Genomic DNA, 17,791 nt, shown 5'->3' on the forward strand with positions numbered 1-17,791 from the left:
TCAGAGGCTGAGTAACAGCCAGCCACACCCGAGGCCTCATAAATCTTCCTGGGCTCCCTGTGAGATGGACTTGCTTTGCCCTCACCCCGAGTGGCTTGCAGGGCTTCTGCTGCTTGGGATCAGGTCACCCTCACAGCTCTGAAGCATCACCGTCTCCACCGTGGAGGTGTGGAGGCCTGAAGACAAGACCCTGAGAGTGGGGGAGGGGTGGATCCTATTGTTTTATCCCTGTGACGTCAGGAAGTCCTTCCTCCCATCCCGCTCCGCTCCCTTGCTTATCCCTGTAATTCTAGCCCGCTGCTGTTGGGGCTGAGCAGAAAAATGAGACTTGTGTGGGTATTTCGGAGTTCCCTGGTGAAGGGGGGCCCGGAGGTCCAGACTCCAGGACGGCAGCAGCCTTACCGCCCCCCACCCCTTCCCCTGCCGTCCGGCATCTCACGGAGACGGTAGGAGCCCAGGGTAGAGCTGGCAGATGGTGCAGTGTTAACAGATGACAAGAAAACAGAATTACTCAGCTGCTCTGTCCCTCATGTTCCTGGAAGGGGATGGCCTTCAAACTGGAAAGAGACAATGAAGTCAATTGGGAGGGTTGGCGATGAGAGGGAGGGAGAGAGGATTTGGGGGCACAGGGAACTGCAAACCAGCACGTGGACGACCTGGCTTGGAATCCCATCTCAGAAAATCACCGGGGGGAGGGGGGGGTGCGGAGAGGGGGGATCTCAAGCAGGTCCACTAGCCGCTCAGTGTCTGTGTTTCTCATCTATAAAATGGGTTGATGAAAAACCCTGCCTTACCTTCTCACTGGGCTTTTATGAGGATAATAGGGATTTTTCTCTTTATAAAATGGGCTTTACTGCTTGTGAAGATGTCAAAATATAAGAGGTTACTTATAAACTGTAAGTTCCAGCTCCTTAGTTGTTTGTGAAATCATTTTTTTAAGTTTATTTATTTTGAGAGACAGCAGGGGACAGACAGAATTCCAAGCAGGCTCCTCACTATCAGCGCAGAGCCCCATGGGGGGCTCGAACCCATGAACCCCAAGATCATATCCTGAGCTGAAACCAAGAGTCGAATGCTCAACTGACTGAGCCACTTAGGCACCCCAGTGAAATCATTTTTTTTAAGTTTATTTATTTTGAGAGAGAAAGAGCACTTGAGCGAGGGGGAGGGGCAGAGAGAGAGAATCCCAAGCAGGCTCTTCGCTGCCAGAGCCCAACGTGGGGCTTAATCTCACAAACCAAGAGATCATGACTTGAGCCAAAATCAAGAGAGAAATCAAGAGTCAGACGCTTAACTGACTGACTGAGTCACCCAGGCACCACCTCCCTGTGAAATCATTTTTAAACAACAAAATGGAATAGAGTAGAAAACATCATGTACAATGTTACATAAAACTTTTGCTTTTAGTTCTGTGGATGTTTATGTGTCCTGGGGCCAGAGGTAGATGTATTTTACTGTGGGTGATGGTCAAAAACGTTTGAAATATTCCAAGTAGAGGAAATTCTTCAGTGGTATCTCCAGAATGGAAAGGTGGATGAAGGGAAACGAACAATAAGAAATGCACCAGGAGAAATATAAATGTAGAATCTGGTGGGTCTTGGGCTATGGCATTCCTGGTGGGGAGACCTGGCTTTGAGTAACTCAGCGTAACTGAGATTGGGGGTGGGGCACTTAGGACCCATCGGAGCGCCCTCTTGGTGGGTAACAAGAATCTCTGTTTTGTAGGATGCCTTGGCTCTGAATCCTGAGGACACTGTCCCTGAGTCCTTACTAGGCCATGGCCACTGCTCCCTCGGCATGGCCCTGAGCTGAGCCAGGAAGGGGCTGGTCAGTGAGAACCTTGAACTCCTGTGCTTGGACCCTTCCCCCCAACACATCCACTAAGAGTGCAACAGGTATGATGTAGTGGTCGTCAGGATCCCCTGCCTGAACTTCACCCATGACCCTCATCCCCACCTCCACCCCAGGGGCCATAGTCCAGTGGTGGTGAACTGGTCAGAAGGGATCCTAAATCAATCCCAGACTTCCCTGGCTGGCATTGAGTTACGAGCTGTGGGTTTTGTGATGTAGATATGGTAAGGGAGGAGGGGGCATGACCTATGGCAGGTCACACGGGACCCCCAGAAGGGGCCAGAGCTGGGGTCAGAGGTCATCTCCTCCATTCTCTATCCCACCATGTTGGGTCCTATCCCATGTCTAGTTCCTCAGCTGGGGTAGGCCATTTCCCTACTGACTGCTGGCCCCCGCTATACCTGCCACCAGGCCTGTAGGGTGGGAATAGGGAGCTTGTGCTGGAAAAAGACCCTGGAAGAAAGCCAGAGGTTGAGATGACAGTACATTTGGTTCCCTCCCAGTGACTGGCCTGTGCTCCAAACTTAACTCGAGAGTTTGCTGAGCTCTTTCTCTATAGATGTGCCACTACACTTTCCCCAAATCTTCCCCTTCCCTTCTGATTGAATTCCACAAGTCAAGACTCCTGCAAACCCCGGCCCAAAGGATTAGATGGTTGGAGATATGGCATGATGGTTAGGGACTAGATAGAGACTCAAGCCACTGCTCCAGACAATGTATGTGATCAGGGCTTAAGAGAGTGTTAGAAGGATAGACGATGGAAAGATCCAGACGATGAGATGAGAAAGATCAAAACTGAAAAGATGGAGAAGAGGTGAAGTCAGGCAGGCAGAAAGAAGATGGACAGACAGAAGGCAGTGAGGAGATCAAGACTGAAGGGAAGGAAGTTGGAGTGGCAAGAAAAGAGCATTCTAGTGTACCCCCATCAGAAGACCCCAGCAGCTAAGAGATCAGAAGGACGATAACCTGATAGCCTGTACTGTTCCCTCATGGTTAATCCTCGACACTGCCACACTGAGGCCCTGACTGAAATGTACCTGTAACACCCAGGATGTCTTCATATTTTAGGCATTACCCAGCAACCTCCAGTCCCCCTCTACCACAATCATCCCTAACAGCAAAGACATGCACGAGGAGGGTCAACACCCAGCCTGGGGAACCGGAAAGGAGGTTAGGAAGGGACAAGCATACAGTCCTCCTGAGGACAGAAGCTTGGACAGGGCACCATGGAACAGCTTTGCTGCAGGCAGAAGGTAAAAGAAACCTCACAAACCTGGGTATCCAGTCAGCTTGGCTAAAGCTGATCTACAGAAATAAATGCCTTGTCTACCATGCTTTGGGACCCAAAGTGGGACTCCATCTCCCTCCTCCTGTGCACCTGCCCTCCCAAGACCTTGCCCCTACACCCAACCCCAGGACCTTATGCTATAACCTCAACGCTGGGTTGAGGATGTTCCCCTAATTCCTGCCCAGGGCTGCCACCTGCTGGCTGAGAGTGGCCTTGCAGAACAAGACCCTTGCCGAGGCTGTGTGGGGGGTGCTCTGTGCTGAACCAGAGGTAGCTTCTCTAGGCTTGGAGGAAGATAATTGGAAAAGCAAAATGTGAAATGAAATTCCCGTTTACTTAGTTAGATGTCCTTGGAGCCTCTCAGCACAGACCAAAGTCTCCTATGCCTTTACAGTCATTGCTGAACAGCACTGGAGGTGGGGAGGAGGAGGCTCTTTAGGCCAGAGGAGAGACTGTCCAGAAACTTGCATTTCCTGAGTGGCTAACACTGCTAGATACAGGAGACAAGGACGACCAAGGTGAGGGAAACAGCCAAGAACAAGATTAATGATAACTCGTATGAAGAGCCAAAGTAAGTGTCTGACACAAAGCAGGTTTCAGTTAATAGTTATTGAATGAATGAATGAATGAATGGGTGCCGTTTAGAGGCAACACTGAGAAGCGATGAACTCTGTGTACAAGAGAGATTGGGGAGGGGAGCCTGGTTGGCTCAGGCTGTGGAACATGATTCTGGATCTTGGGGGCAGGAGTTCGAGCCCCAGGTTTGGTGTAGAGATTACTTTAAAATATATATACATACATATAGGCAGTTGGGGAGGAAGAGGAGGAAATAATCAGGGAAATCTTTGTGATTCTTTTTCCCCTTTTGTTATGAAGTAATAATGATGTTTTTTATGTTTATTTATTTTTGAGAGAAAGAGCACAAGCAGGGGAGGGGCAGAGAGAGAGGAAAACACAGAATCTAAAGCAGGCTCCAGGCTCTGAGCTATCAGTGCAGAGCCCAGTGCAGGACTCGAACCCACAAAGTGTGAGATCATGACCGAGCCAAAGTTGGATGCTCAACTGACTGAGCCACCCAGGCGCCCTGAAGTAGTAATTATCTTGGTGGGAGATTCAAACATCATAGAAGTTGAAAAAGGAAAACATGGGGTTTCCTTTCACCTCATTCCTATTCTCCTCCCTCAAATTAAACACTGGCAATGCTTTAAAAAAATTTTTTTTCTCAATGTTTATTTATTTTTGAGAGAGGGAGAGAGAAAGAGCACGAGTGGGGAGGGGCAGAGAGAGGGGGAGACACAGGATCTGCGCTGTCAGCGCAGAGCCCCATGGAGGGCTCGAACTCACAAACTGTGAGATCGCAACCTGAGCTGAAGTCGGAGGCTTAACCGAGTGAGCCTCCCAGGCACCCCGGCGATGCTTTAACACAGGTCATTTACAAGAGTCCTGGGACTTGGCTACATGTTAGAATCACATGGAGAGATTTTATTTTTTATTTTAATTTTTTTTTTAATGTTTATTTTTGAGAGAAAGAGAGCGCAAGCAAGGAAGAGGCAGAGAGAGGGAGACAGAGGATCCAAAGCAGGTTTCTCACGGACAGCACAGAGGCCGCTTTGGGGCTCGAACTCACAAACCATGAGATCACGACCTGAGCTGAAGCCAGATGCTCGACTGAGCCACTCAGGCGCCCCTTTTTTATTTTAATTTAAAAAATTTATTTATTTATTTTAAGTACTCTGTATACCCAACATGGGACTCAAACTCATAACCCTGAGTCCAAGAGTCACATGTTCTTCCAACTGAGCCACCCAGGCGCCCCACATGGGGAGATTTTAGAATCCCATCACCCAAGTTGTGCTCAGACTAATTACCTCAGAATCTCCGGAGTGGGTGCCAGGCATCACTATTTTTTTTAATGTTTGTTTGTTTGTTTGTTTGTTAATTAATTATTTATTTTTGAGAGAGAGAGAGAGAGAGAGAGAGAGAGCACAAGTGGGGGAGGTACGGGGGGGGGGGGACAGAGGATCCGAGGCAGGCTCTGTGCTGACAGCAGAGAGCCCGATGCTGGGCTGGAACTCACTAACTTCAAGATCACAACCTGAGCCAAAGCTGGACGCTTCACTGACTGAGCCACCCAGGCACCCGCCCCCCATACTATTGTTTTTAAAGTGACTAAGTGAGTACAGGGTACAGCCAATGTTTACAACTACTGTTCCAGGCCTCTGTATGCATTTGCATACATGTAAGTAGCCAATCTCACACACGCGCGCGCACACACACACACACACACACACGTTTTTTTTTTCCTCTTCAATTAACAACATGTCTCAGGGATATTTTCAGAGTAGTCCATATGGATCTAATTATTTTTTAATGGAGGCATACATAATCTCATGTGATATATCTCATATTTTTTCAAGCCCTTCCTCTACTAATGAACATTTAAGTTAGAAAATTTTTTTTTACAATTAGAAACAATGCTGCAAAGTATATACAGTATATCTTTGTTCACATATGCAAGTACTGTTTTGGAAAGATTTCTAAACGCAAAATTTCTGGGTTCATGTGTATGTACATTTGTTATTTTGAAAGATGCTGTCAAAATGCTTTCCAAAAATACTTCACTAATTTCCATTCCCCCCAACAGTGTAAGCACTTAATATTATTAATGTTTAATTTTTGCTAAGCTGTGGACCCAAAGTAATATTTCATTATTGTTTTAATTTGCTTTTTCCTGCTTACTTGTGAGATTAAGCATCTTTACAAATGTTTATTGGCCGTTTGTATTTCTTCTATGAATTAATTACGTCTTTTGCCCATATTCCTATTAGATTGTTTTTTAATTAATTAGGATTAGAGGAAATTTTATTTCCAATAGCATGACTGCCTAGACTCTGGACTGATATTCCCAAGTAAAACAGCAAAAATGCCAGTTAAGGGCTGCCTGCTGGTGTAGTCAGTTAAGCTCTTGATCTCGGCTTAGGTCATGATCTCAAGGTTCGTGAGTTCGTGTCCTGCATTGGGCTCTGTGCAGGTGGCATGGAGCCTGATTGGGATTCTGTCTTTCCTTCTCTCTGCCCCCTCCCCCGCTTGTGCTCTCTAAATAAATGAATAAATAAATAAATAAACAAACTTAAAAATTTATTTTAAAAATGCTAGTTAAAATACAAATACAAATTATTTTAAAAGCTTAGAAGAGCTGGCCAGATAGCAAGAATTTATTAGGTTAAACTCTAAGGGAAGGCAGGAACCCAGACAAGGAAACAAAACATGGAATCTACTTTAGTCTGAAAATATTTGTTGGGGGCGCCTGGGTGGCTCAGTTGGTTAAGCAGTCCACTTCAGTTCAGGTTATGATCTTGGGGTTCACGAGTGCAAGCCCCATGTCGGGTTCTATGCTGACAGCTTGGAGCCTGGAGCCTGCTTTGGACTCTGTGTCTCCTTCTCTCTCTCTGCCCCTCCCCTGCTCATGCTCTGTCTCTCTCTCTCTCACTGTCGAAAATAAATTAAAAAACATTTTTGAAAATATTTGTTGAATTAGGCAAACTTGAGCTTCAATTTCCAGTCTTTTTCTTTTTTTTAAGTTTTATTTTATTTATGTATGTATTTATTTATTTTAATGTTTATTTTTGGGAGACAGAGAGACAGAGTGGGGGAGGGGCAGAGAGTGAGGGAGACACAGAATCTGAAGCAAGCTCCAGGCCCTGAGCTGTCAGCACGTAGCCTGATGCGGGGCTCGAACCCACGAAACGTGGGATCATGACCTGGGCTGAAGTCGGATGCTCAACCGACTGAGTCACCCAGGCACCCCTTAAGTTTTATTTATTCAGGTACTCTCTATACCCAACATGGGGCTCGAACTCACAACCTGGAGATCAAGGGGCTCATGCTCTTTCGGCTGAGCCAGCCAGCCACCCCACAATATCCACAGTCTATCTTTGACAGAGCCAAGGTGAACTTAATGGGAGATTTTCAGAATTTTCCAGCATTGATGAAGGACAATTTACAGATCCAAAAGCGGGATAGATACAACATCTGAAGAAAGATAAACAATAAGAAATTCATGCCTACACGTAAGAGTAAAACTTTCTTTAAAAAATTTTTTTAAGTTTATTTATTTTGAGAGAGAGAGTGCGCGTATGCACGCGCTTGAGCTGGAGCGGGAGTCAGGGAGGGGAAGAGGGAGGGGAGAGAGAGAGAATCCCAAGCAGGCTCCATGCTGTCAGCACAGAGCCCAAGGTGGGCCTCAGACCGCAAACTGTGAGATCATGACCTGAGCCGAAATCAAGAATCGGATGTTTAAGTGACTGAGCCACCCAGGCGCCCCAAGAGTAAAACTTTAGAACACCACAGACAAAGAGAAGATTCTAAACGCAGCAAGAGCAAAAAGGCAAGCTTTAAAGGAAAACAAATTTGTTTCCAATTTTATATGAAAGAATAAAAATTGGTTTTGAAAAAGAAACTCGAACATGGAGAACCCCACTGTCAGGCAGTCAGACAGACCCCAAAGCTAGAGTAATACAATCAAGGGGGCCTTCGCGGAAGAGCAGTCTAAAAAGGTGACGTCAGAGAACTCAAACACAGCATGAAACATTAAAGAGAATTCGCAGTTCGTATACCATAGAGGTGACACTAGACATCAAAGGAGAGAGAACTGTCTCATAGATGGGGTCACCTCACTAACTGGAGAGAAACGAAGTTGGATTGTACATTAGGCTGCTTGTGCTGCCCCAACAATTAGCACAGACTGGATGGCTTAAACAACAGACATGTATCTCCTCACGGTTCTGGAGGCTGGACGTCCAAGACCAAAGTGCCAACAGGGTTGGCTTCTGGTGAGAACCCTCTTCTTGGCTTATATACCATAGATTTCTCACTGTGCCCTCACTTGGCCTTTCCACTATCTCACACGGGACAGGGGCAGTGGGGAGAGAGAAAGAAAGGGACAGAGAGGGGCGCCTGGGGGGCTCAGTCAGTTAAGCATCCAAATTCGGCTCAGGTCATGATCTCATGGTTCGTGAATTCGAGCCCTGTGTAGGGGTCATGCGCTGTCACTGCAGAGCCTGCTTGGGATTCTTTCTCTCTCTCTGCCCCTCCCCCCCGCCCCTCTCAAAATTAATTAATTAATTATAAAAAGAAAAAAGGAACAGAAAGAACAGGAGGGACCTTTGGTGTCTCTTCCTTTTCTTGAAAGGACAGCAACCCTATTGGATTTGGACCCCAATCCATGACCTCATTTAATTAAAAAAAATTTTTTTTACATTTATTTATTTTTCAGAGACAGAGTACAAGCGGGGGAGGGGTAGGGTTCCCCCCCCCCCCCATTTAATTTTAAGGACGTCCACAAAGGCCCTGTCTTCAAATACAGTTACATTGAGGGTTAGGGTTTCCACATACGAATTTTAGCGGGCACACAATTCATAACAGATCCCTTCTTCATACTGTATATGAGAATAAATTCAGATGGATTAAAGACTAACTATTAAAAACAAAATAGCAAGGGCACCTGGGTGGCTCAGTCAGTTAAGTGTCCAGCTTTGGCTCAGGTCATGATCTCACGGTTCCTGAGTTCGAGCCCCACGTCGGGCTCTGTGCTGACAGCTCAGAGCCTGGAGTCTGTTTTGGATTCTGGGTCTCCCTCTCTCTCTGCCCCTCCCCTGCTTGTGCTCTGTCACTCTCTCTCTCTCTCTCAAAAATAAATAAACATTAAACATTTTTAAAAAAAGATTGCAGGGGCACCTAGGTGGCTCAGTCGGTTGAGCGTCTGACTCTTGGTTTCAGCTCAGGTCATGATCTCAGGGTTATGAGATCATTCTCCAAGTAGGGTGCTCCATGCTGAGCCTGGAACCTGCTTGAGGTTCTCTCTCTCCTGCTCACTCTCTGACCCTCCCCCGCTTGTGCCCTCATGCCCACGCACTCTCTCTATCCCCCAAAACAGGAAAGTAAAAACGAATAAAACTGCAAGATTAATAAAAGAAATGAAGATCTTTGTGATCTTGGAGTGGAAAGTTCTTAAACAAAGACCCAACGGCACAAAGCATAAGGAGAAATTTTGATGACTTTCCAAAGGTGTACGTGGTACAGAACTGTATATGGTACAGTCAGGACACTTAAAAACCCATTTGACAGTGGAGGCATCTGGATGGCTCAGTCGGTTGAGTGTCTAACTCTTGATTTGGGCTCAGGTCATGATCCCAGGGTCGCGGGATCCATCCCCTCATTGGGCTCGTGGAGCCTACCTGGGATTGTTTCTCTCCTCTCCCTGCCCTTCCCCCACTCGTTCCCTCTCTTTCTCTCAAAATAAATAAATAAATAAATAAATACACTTAAAAAAAACCCATTTAGAAATGGGTTTATTATCTAGACTATTAAAAGGAATTCCTGAAACAGCAATAAGAAAAAGATAAGAAAACTCAACAGAGTATCGGACAAAGGCTAGGAACAGGCGGTTTGCAGCAGGGGACACAAGCATGGCTCTCGGGTATTTGGAAAGATGCTCACCTTGTCGATAACCAGAAAAATCCGGTGGAAAATAGTGATACTACCTTCTAGTTCTGTACCATCCGATTGACAAAAATTAGAAGGCTGGATAATTACGAGCGTGGCCAAGGATGTAGGGAGGCTTTTCTGCATCGCTGGTGGGCACACTTCAGAAATAGGGCGCAATCTGACAATACCTGGTCATTAAGCATATATGTGCCCTGTGACCTAGCAGTCTCAGAGACACTCTCTCACAGGCCTACTAGATGCGTTCCGGGATGTTCATGCAGCGTTATTTGTTTTTTTTTTAATTTTTTTTAACCTTTATTTATTTTTGAGACACAGAGAGACAGAGCATGAACGGGGGAGGGTCAGAGAGAGGGAGACACAGAATCTGAAACAGGCTCCAGGCTCTGAGCTGTCAGCACAGAGCCTGACGCGAGGCTCGAACTCACGGACTGCAAGATCACTGACCCCAGCTGCAGTCGGACGCTTAACCGACTGACCCACCCAAGCACCCCATGCAGCGTTATTTGTAGTGGCAGGAAGTTGGAGGCAACTGGGTGTTCAACACTGGAAGAACAGAGAAGTCAAATCTGATGGATGCACACTGTGGAATTACAAACAATTTTTTTTTAATGTTTATTTATTTTTGAGAGAGAGAGCAGGAGCGGGGAGGGAACAGAGAATCTGACGCAGGCTCCGCGCTGTCAGCTCAAAGCCTGACGCAGGGCTCAGACCCACAAGCCGTGAGATCATGACCTGAGCTGAAGTCGGACACTCAACCAACTGAGCCACCCAGGCTCCCCACAACGGTGCAATTTTATGCAGCGGGAAGAAGAGGGGAGAAAGACGGAGGTAAAAAGTATGCCCCATATCTTTTAGCAAGAGAGCAAAGATTTTCCCAGGAGAGTCACCCATCAGACCGCTGCTTGTATTTTGCTGGCCAAAACTGTGTTATGTGGTCACATTTAACTAAAAAGTGATTAGAGAGACGGGGGTTAGAGATGGGGATTGTGCCATCTGATGAGTGATGTCTAACACATAATCTACTAGATTTCTTTTAGCTGCTGCATAGAATTCCATGGTGTGCGTTCACCACATTTTACTGTCGTGGCTGGAAGTACACAGCCATCTTGTGACCATGAGGAAAAGTCAAGAGACTCCCAGAGAAGGCCCCTGCCATCATTAGTTTATATCAACACCAACAGCTTATCCCTGAACTTCTTAATCTTGTGTGAAGAATAAACCCCTATTTAGTTAAGCCATTTGTGTCAGTTAGGGCTCAGCCGTAGACAACAGAAATAAATCTGGCTGCTGTCAACATAAAGGAATGGAGAAGCACGTTCTAGGTTCAGAAACAACTCCCAGCTTCGACAAGCACATGACCTCTGCCGGTGATCGGGAAGCAGCAGTCACTGCTACAGGAAGCCGATGAATCAGGAAGCTGCTCACCAGAGCCCTACTGCATCTGTCCTGATCTGTGACAGCAAAACAGATGTCCCATGGTATTTAGCTCTGTTCCAAATTTATGTCTTGCACAAGAGCAGAAACTAAATCACAGATTCCTAACGCGAGGGAATCGAGGAAGTGTCGTTTTAGTTTTTTTCCCTTCGGTAGTTCAGGAGAAACACTAAAAAGGAGTTTGGAATCGATGTTGGTGCCCACCACACCCAGAGGCCAGCTTTTGGTTAACTACAACCCAAGACATTCCTAACTAGCACACAGCACAGAAAGCAAGGAGGAGTGGATCTCAAAAACAGCGTGGGGTGAAAAAAAAAAACAGAATGAGCTTTGTCACACAGTTCTAAGGTGTTGGTTAAAACATTCATACATCAGCACTACCTTTTTTATTTTTTATTTTTTATTTTACAGAGAGAGAGAGGATACGATCGTGGGAGAGGGGCAGAGGGAGAGACAGAGAGAATCCCAAGCAGGTTCCGTGCTCAGCTCAGACACGGGGCTGGGTCCCAGGGTCCTGGGATCATGACCTGAGGGGAAATCAAGAGTCTGACACTCAGCTGACTGAGCCACCCAAGCGCCCCAACACTATTTAAAAAAAATTTTTTTTAATGTTTATTTATTTGTGAGAGAGAGAGAGAGAGTGGGTTAGGAGCAGAGAGAAAGGGAGACACAGAATCTGAAGCAGGCTCCAGGCTCTGAGCTGTCAGCCCAGAGCCAACGCGGGGCTTGAACTTGTGAACCACGAGATCGTGACCTGAGCTGAAGTCGGACGCTCAACCGACTGAGCCACCCAGGCGCCCCCCAACACTACTTTTTAAAAAAAATTTGTTTAATGTTTATTTTTGAGAGAGAGAGACAGAGCATGAGTGGGGGAGGGGCAGAGAGAGGGAGACACAGAATCCAAAGCAGGCTCCAGGCTCTGAGTTGTCAGCACAGAGCCCCACACGGGCTCGAGCTCACGAACTGTGAGATCATGACCGAGCCGAAGTCAGACGCTTAACAGACTGAGTCACACAGGAGCCCCCAACACTACTTTTTCTAATGCAATGTACATTTTCAAGGATATATAAGTACCAGTTGGTAAACGGAAGGATGAGAAGAATCGGCTGTAGGGATCAGGGATGAAAGAGAAAAACCAAATAAACTAAAATTTATTTTTTTTAACATTTTTTCATTTTTTGATAGAGACAGAGCTTGAGTGGGGGAGGGGCAGAAAGAGGGGGAGACACAGAACCCGAAGCAGGCTTCAGGCTCCTCACTGACAGCACGGAGCTCAGCACAGAGCCCGAGGCCGGGCTTGAACTCACAGACTGTGAGATCATGACCTGAGCCAAAGTCGGACGCCCACCAGCCTGAGCTACCCAGGCACCCCTCAAATAAACTAAAATTTAAAAAAAGATCTTGTACATGCTGATCGTGGGAGTGATATAAACAGAGGAATATGGTTGGCTCAATTTTCTACAACTGAGGTCCAAAACTCACCGATTAAATTTAATATTTAGTATTAGTTTAAAGAATGATTTAACAATTATTGATAAATAATTATAACTAATTTCATTCAATTATCTAATATTAATGCAATTTAAATATTTTGTATTTAATTTACCATACCAAAACTAGTCCATGAAACTTACTATGTCATGGTTTCTTTTTTTTTTTTTTTAAGTTTATTTCTTTCCTTTGAGAGAGAGCGAGAAGAGGAGGGGCAAAGAGAGAGAACCCCAAGCAGGCTCCATCCTGTCAGCCTGGAGCTGGAAGGGGGCTGGATCTCACAAACTGTGAGATCATGACCTGAGCCCAAATCAAGAGTAGGATGCTTAACTGACTGAGCCACCCAGGAGCCCCCATCATAATTTATGTACTCCTAATTAGGCAATTCTTTATGTTTTAATTTCCCCAGAACCTGAAAAGAATAGGTCCGGGGGTCCCCCGGAGCCCCACCTCCCCCAGTCCCAGCCCCTATTCAGGGAGACATCTGCCCTGCACCCTCTCCTTCCAGCACCTCCGCTTGGCGGAAGGGAAAGGGACTTCGGGCTTTCCGGGGTTGGGTGGGGGACACCTCGCGACCCCTCTCCCCCCGCCCCAGCCTCCGAAGGGTGTGTTTTTGGTGCAGGAGGAGCTGGGGGAGGAGCCACCGTGACTCGGGCCCCGCCCACTCGGGGCCGGCTCCAGGGCGGGTCCGGGTCGCTGGGGGAGGAGAGCAACCGCCCCTCCCGACCCCCCATCCCCTACTAACCCAGCTTGATCCAGCTCAGCCCCGGGGTGTTTGCAGCAGCTCGTTCCGTAAGTCCAGCCATCTGTTACCTGCGCTGCTTTCTGGGGACAGAGAGTCCCCGTCGGGCCGGCCCGGAGACCCGGGGAGTGTGCTCCCGGGAGTCTGCGGGATGCTGTGAGCCCCCGGCAATGGCTGCCTCCCGGGGAACCTCCACACGCCGCCGGGTAAGGTCCTGCGGGAAAGGGAAGACCACCCCTCTCCTTGACTCTCGCTGGGATCCTCCCAGCGAACGATGCTGCCCTCTTAGGGCCCCGGCCCACAACTTGTCTTCTCATAAGGTGGGTGGGGTGCTGGGACCCCACCCTGGGATACAGGGAGACACTGCTCCCCTCCATTCTGTGTTCTAGATGGCACCCGCGTGAGGCGGAGCGACGGGTCTTCTTGCCCCCCGGGCTGGAAGAGGAAGAGCGGCCGTTGTGCCGGGGAGGGCCGGACATGTCGGAGGCATCGTCCTGCCCTGGCAGCGAGACCCCTGCCCCAGGCTGCAGGCTGGGGGCCTTGTACTGGGCCTGTGTCCGCAATGATCCTGTCCAGCTCCAAGCCGCATTGGATGGTGGGGTCTCCCCGGAGGAGGCCGTCCAGGTGGATGGCAATGGGAGGGTGAGCCACCCCAGGTGCTCCCCAGGGCAGCTGGTGCAACTCTGAGTCCCCAGCGCCGCTCATTCAGTGCCTGCATCCTTGGGAGGGAGGGAGGGAGCCAGGAGGGTGCGTCTTCCCGGAGGCTGGGACATCTCTGGGAATGGTGTGGATTTAGAGGGCACAGGGGCCCCAAAGAGATCCTGGAAAAGAGAGCAGGAGCTGAGCTGCCCCTCCCCCAGACAGGTCTTATGGTCGCCTGCTACCGCGGTTTTGAGAATGTTGTGGCCTTGCTCAGCCGCTGCCCTTTCCTCGATGTGAACCAGCAGGATAAGGAAGGGGACACAGCCCTCATGCTGGCTGCCCAAGCAGGTGACAGACTGTTGACCTTACCTCCTACCATCCCCCCCCCCCACTTCAGATGGAGCCACGACCCCACACTTTTTGTATAAGGTTCTCCCACCATGGACACTGTTGTGCTTGGTGGAGGGAGTGTTTGGGGCGTCATCACTCTCTTTCCAGGACAGCTAAGCTCTGTCCTTGGTGCCTCGCAGGTCATGTGCCTCTGGTGAGTCTACTGCTCAACTACTACCCAGGCCTGGACCTGGAGCGCCGGGACCAGCGGGGGCTAACGGCACTGATGAAGGCCGCCATTCGGAACCGTTCGGAATGTGTGGCGGCCCTCCTCCTGGCAGGTGCGTAGGGCCTGGACCGGGATTTGTGACCTCCAGTCCCTCCCCAAGCTCTCCAGCCTGACACTAAGTCAGCTGTATAGTCGAAGAGAGAAGTGGAGATGGAGGATCAATCTAGGCCGACTTCCTGGAGGAGGGGAGTGTGCTTGAGCTTCTCACAATCAACAAAGTCTAGCTCTTGGATAGCTCTATTTCCATGGTGAATGTTGGTCCAGGGAGGATAACCTAGACCAGCTGGAAAAACAAGAAAGGCTGCTTGCTATCTGGAACCAGACTTGGGTTCTGGTCCGGGCTCTGTCACTAGCTGAGTGACCTGGGACAGATGGCTTCCCTCTCTGGGCCTTACCAGTATAATGAAGGTGTTGGCTTTCTCTGGGATGCCTTCCATCTCTGACAAGGCAGGGTTCCAGGGACACGATGATGTGTAGTTGGGGCATGTGGCTGCGTGGGGTTGTTCTGGAGTGAAGTTCACACTGTTCGTGCAGTCTTGGGCCTTCACTCTTCCTGAGGTGGGGCTGCCCTCTGTTCATCACCCTGGGGGACCCCGCCTCCAGCTCTTCCCTTCCCCAAGCCATCTAACTGTGTCTGGGGTGCGAAAGGAGGAAACTCCACACCCCTCTTTTGTCCCAAGTTGACTGCTCTCCCCCCACCTGGATTCGAGGGGTGTGCTGATGAACAGAAGAATGGGGAGTGGGAACCAGCAGGGCCCCACTCCACCTGCCCAGAAGGTGCAGCTCGGGCCTCCCCCTGTCCTGAGCAACCTGCACACCACCCCTTTATTGGCTCAGGAGATCTCTATTCTTTTTTTTTTTTTTAATTTTTTTTTTTTTACATTTATTTATTTTTGAGACACAGAGAGAGACAGAGCACAAGTGGGGGAGGGGCAGAGAGAGAAAGAGACAAAGAATCCAAAGCAGGATCCGGGCTCTGAGCTGTCAGCACAGAGCCCGACGCGGGGCTCGAACTCACAAACCATGAGCTGACCTGAGCTGAAGTCATCATGACCTGAGCTGAAGTCAGATGCCCAACCGACTGAGCCACCCAGGCGCCCCAGGAGATCTTATTCTATTCCAGGTTCGGAGACCCCCAACAGGTCCCTCTGAAGTCTTTTCCCCTCTCTGGACTTCAGTTTTCTTCTTTAGTCTTTTTTTTTTTTTTTTTTAAGTTTATTTATTTATTTTGAGAGAGAGAGACAGGGAAAGAGAGAGAGAGAGAGAGAGAGCATGAGCAGGGGAGGGGCAGAGAGAGAGAGAGGGAGAGACAGAATCCCAAGCGGCCTCTGCACTGTCAGCATGGAGCCCCAACTGGGGGCTCGATCCCACGAACCGCAAGATGGCGACCTGAGCCAAAATCAAGAGCCGGACGCTTAACTGACTGAGCCACCCAGGGTCCCTGCATGTCCCACGCAGCCACATGCCCCAACTACACATCATCGTGTCCCTGGAACCCTGCCTTGTCAGAGATGGAAGGCATCCCAGAGAAAGCCAACACCTTCATTATACTGGGAAGTTGGGATCTGGGACTGGTACTGTCCCTAGGCTATAGCCACCGATGACTTCCAGATTCCAGCTGCGACGGGGTGGGACTCTATGGTTTTTCATCTGACCCCAACCAGGCCTGCTGCTAAAGAGTCTGCCCTTCTGCAACTCACCAATCCCTGTCCCATCGCACGCCACTCCTGTGCCCCCTCCCAGGTGCTGAGCTGACAGCGGTGGATCCTGTCCGGGGCAAGACGGCCCTAGAGTGGGCAGTGCTGACTGACAGCTTCGACACCGTGCAAAGGATCCGGAAGCTGCTGCGGCGCCCCCAGATAGAGCAGCTCAGCCAGCATTACCAGCCCGAGTGGCCAGCCCTGCCTGGGCTCGTGGCCCAGGCCCAGGCCCAGGCCCAGGCTGCCCCATCTCTTCTAGAGCGACTCCAGGCCACCTTGAGCCTCCCCTTTGCCCGGTTTCCTCAGGAGGGGGGTGTCCTGGACCACCTTGTGACCATCACGACCAGCCTGGCCAGTCCCTTCCTCACCACTGCCTGCCACACCCTGTGCCCTGAGCACCCACCTGCACTGGGCACCCGAAGCAAGTCTGTGCCAGAGCTGCTAGGCACTGCCCCTCCCCCGCCCCCAGATCCCCAGCCCCCCCAGGTAGCCCCTGGCCCCCGGGCCCTCATCCCCTACCAGAGCCCTCAGGGCGTGTTGAGTATGTGCCCTCAGTGGCTACAACCCAGGGACGATAGCAGCCCCAGGCCCCAAGCCCCAAAGATCCGCCTCTCCAAGGCACCCTCATCTCCCAGACAGCACAAGCCAGAGTCCAGGCCTGGAGAGAATCGAAGGTTGGCCCTTCCTATCTGGAGATATCAGGAGCTCAGGATGGAGAGGAGGAAGCAGGAGGAGGAGGCCAGGCGGGCACAAAGTCAGGGAAAGATGGGCTAGGCCAGGCTGGGAGCAGGTGATCAGGTCCCTCCCTAAGGCTCCTTTGCCCTCTGGAGCCCCTTGTGCTCTCCCGTCCAGATCTGTACAAATGATTCTACTCTAATCTACTTAGGAGGTTGTCCACACAGCGCTATTTGCAATACTAAGAGTGGAAACAACCTAAGTGTCCATCAGCAGGGGACTAGCTAAATTGCTTATGGCTGTGATAAGTATACATCCATATGATGTATTTTATACAGTGGTAAAACGAGTAAGGAAGCTCTTTACGTTCTGATATGAAACTATCTCTAAGAGGTATCAAGTGAAAGTCTTCAATGCGTGGAACAGCGTGTATGGCATGCTACTACTTGTCCATGTAAAATCTGCACCAAGAGAAACTTGACCAATACAAATATATAGGGAGTACCAAGATGTATTTAAGTACTTGATGAACGAAGGATCAAAGGAGGAAACGAAAAACCATTACTGACAGTGGAAATACGAAGCCCAGAATGAGATTGAAAAGTTAGGTACAAAAAAAGTTAATTCTTACCCGGCAATAACACCATAACTTTTTTTTTTTTCTGCCAGACAAAAATAAATTGCTGCTTATCAGTCTTCTACAGGTTAACCTCTTAACTTCCTATAGAAAATCTGGGCCCTAATCAATAGTAAATACTATGTCAGACAAAATTACTTCCCCTGGATGACCCATAGGTGGGGTTATTAGCCAGTGATCTAAAACATCTTGAAAAGGGGCGCCT

General features: G+C 49.0%; 1 protein-coding gene across 3 annotated transcripts; it reads left to right on the forward strand.

Moving 5' to 3' along the window:
• The first annotated feature begins 260 nt into the window (after positions 1-260).
• On the forward strand, positions 261-17,791 carry ANKRD33 (ankyrin repeat domain 33). Of its 3 annotated transcripts, none has more exons than XM_042990819.1 (7): positions 261-332; positions 1,726-1,895; positions 2,920-3,104; positions 13,703-13,955; positions 14,174-14,303; positions 14,486-14,626; positions 16,318-17,791. In XM_042990819.1, the coding sequence occupies exons 3-7, from the start codon at positions 2,977-2,979 to the stop codon at positions 17,046-17,048; spliced, it is 1,383 nt and encodes a 460-aa protein (XP_042846753.1). In that variant the 5' UTR covers positions 261-332; positions 1,726-1,895; positions 2,920-2,976; the 3' UTR covers positions 17,049-17,791. The 3 variants fall into 3 exon arrangements, with proteins under 3 accessions (XP_042846753.1, XP_042846752.1, XP_042846754.1); XM_042990818.1 differs by having other exon boundaries at positions 268-446; XM_042990820.1 differs by lacking the exons at positions 261-332; positions 1,726-1,895; positions 2,920-3,104 and having other exon boundaries at positions 13,872-13,955; positions 14,178-14,303.

Source organism: Panthera tigris, chromosome B4 (genome assembly GCF_018350195.1).
Source record: "Panthera tigris isolate Pti1 chromosome B4, P.tigris_Pti1_mat1.1, whole genome shotgun sequence".
Taxonomy (NCBI): domain Eukaryota; kingdom Metazoa; phylum Chordata; class Mammalia; order Carnivora; family Felidae; genus Panthera; species Panthera tigris.

Bases quoted from the DNA above. Each gene is read 5' to 3' on its own strand.
- ANKRD33 (XM_042990819.1), top strand. From the start codon at position 2,977: ATGCACGAGGAGGGTCAACACCCAGCCTGGGGAACCGGAAAGGAGGTT. The intron at 3,105-13,702 runs GTAAAAGAAACC...TCTGTGTTCTAG, and splicing joins AGCTTTGCTGCAGGCAGAAG to ATGGCACCCGCGTGAGGCGG. The intron at 14,627-16,317 runs GTGCGTAGGGCC...GCCCCCTCCCAG, and splicing joins GGCGGCCCTCCTCCTGGCAG to GTGCTGAGCTGACAGCGGTG.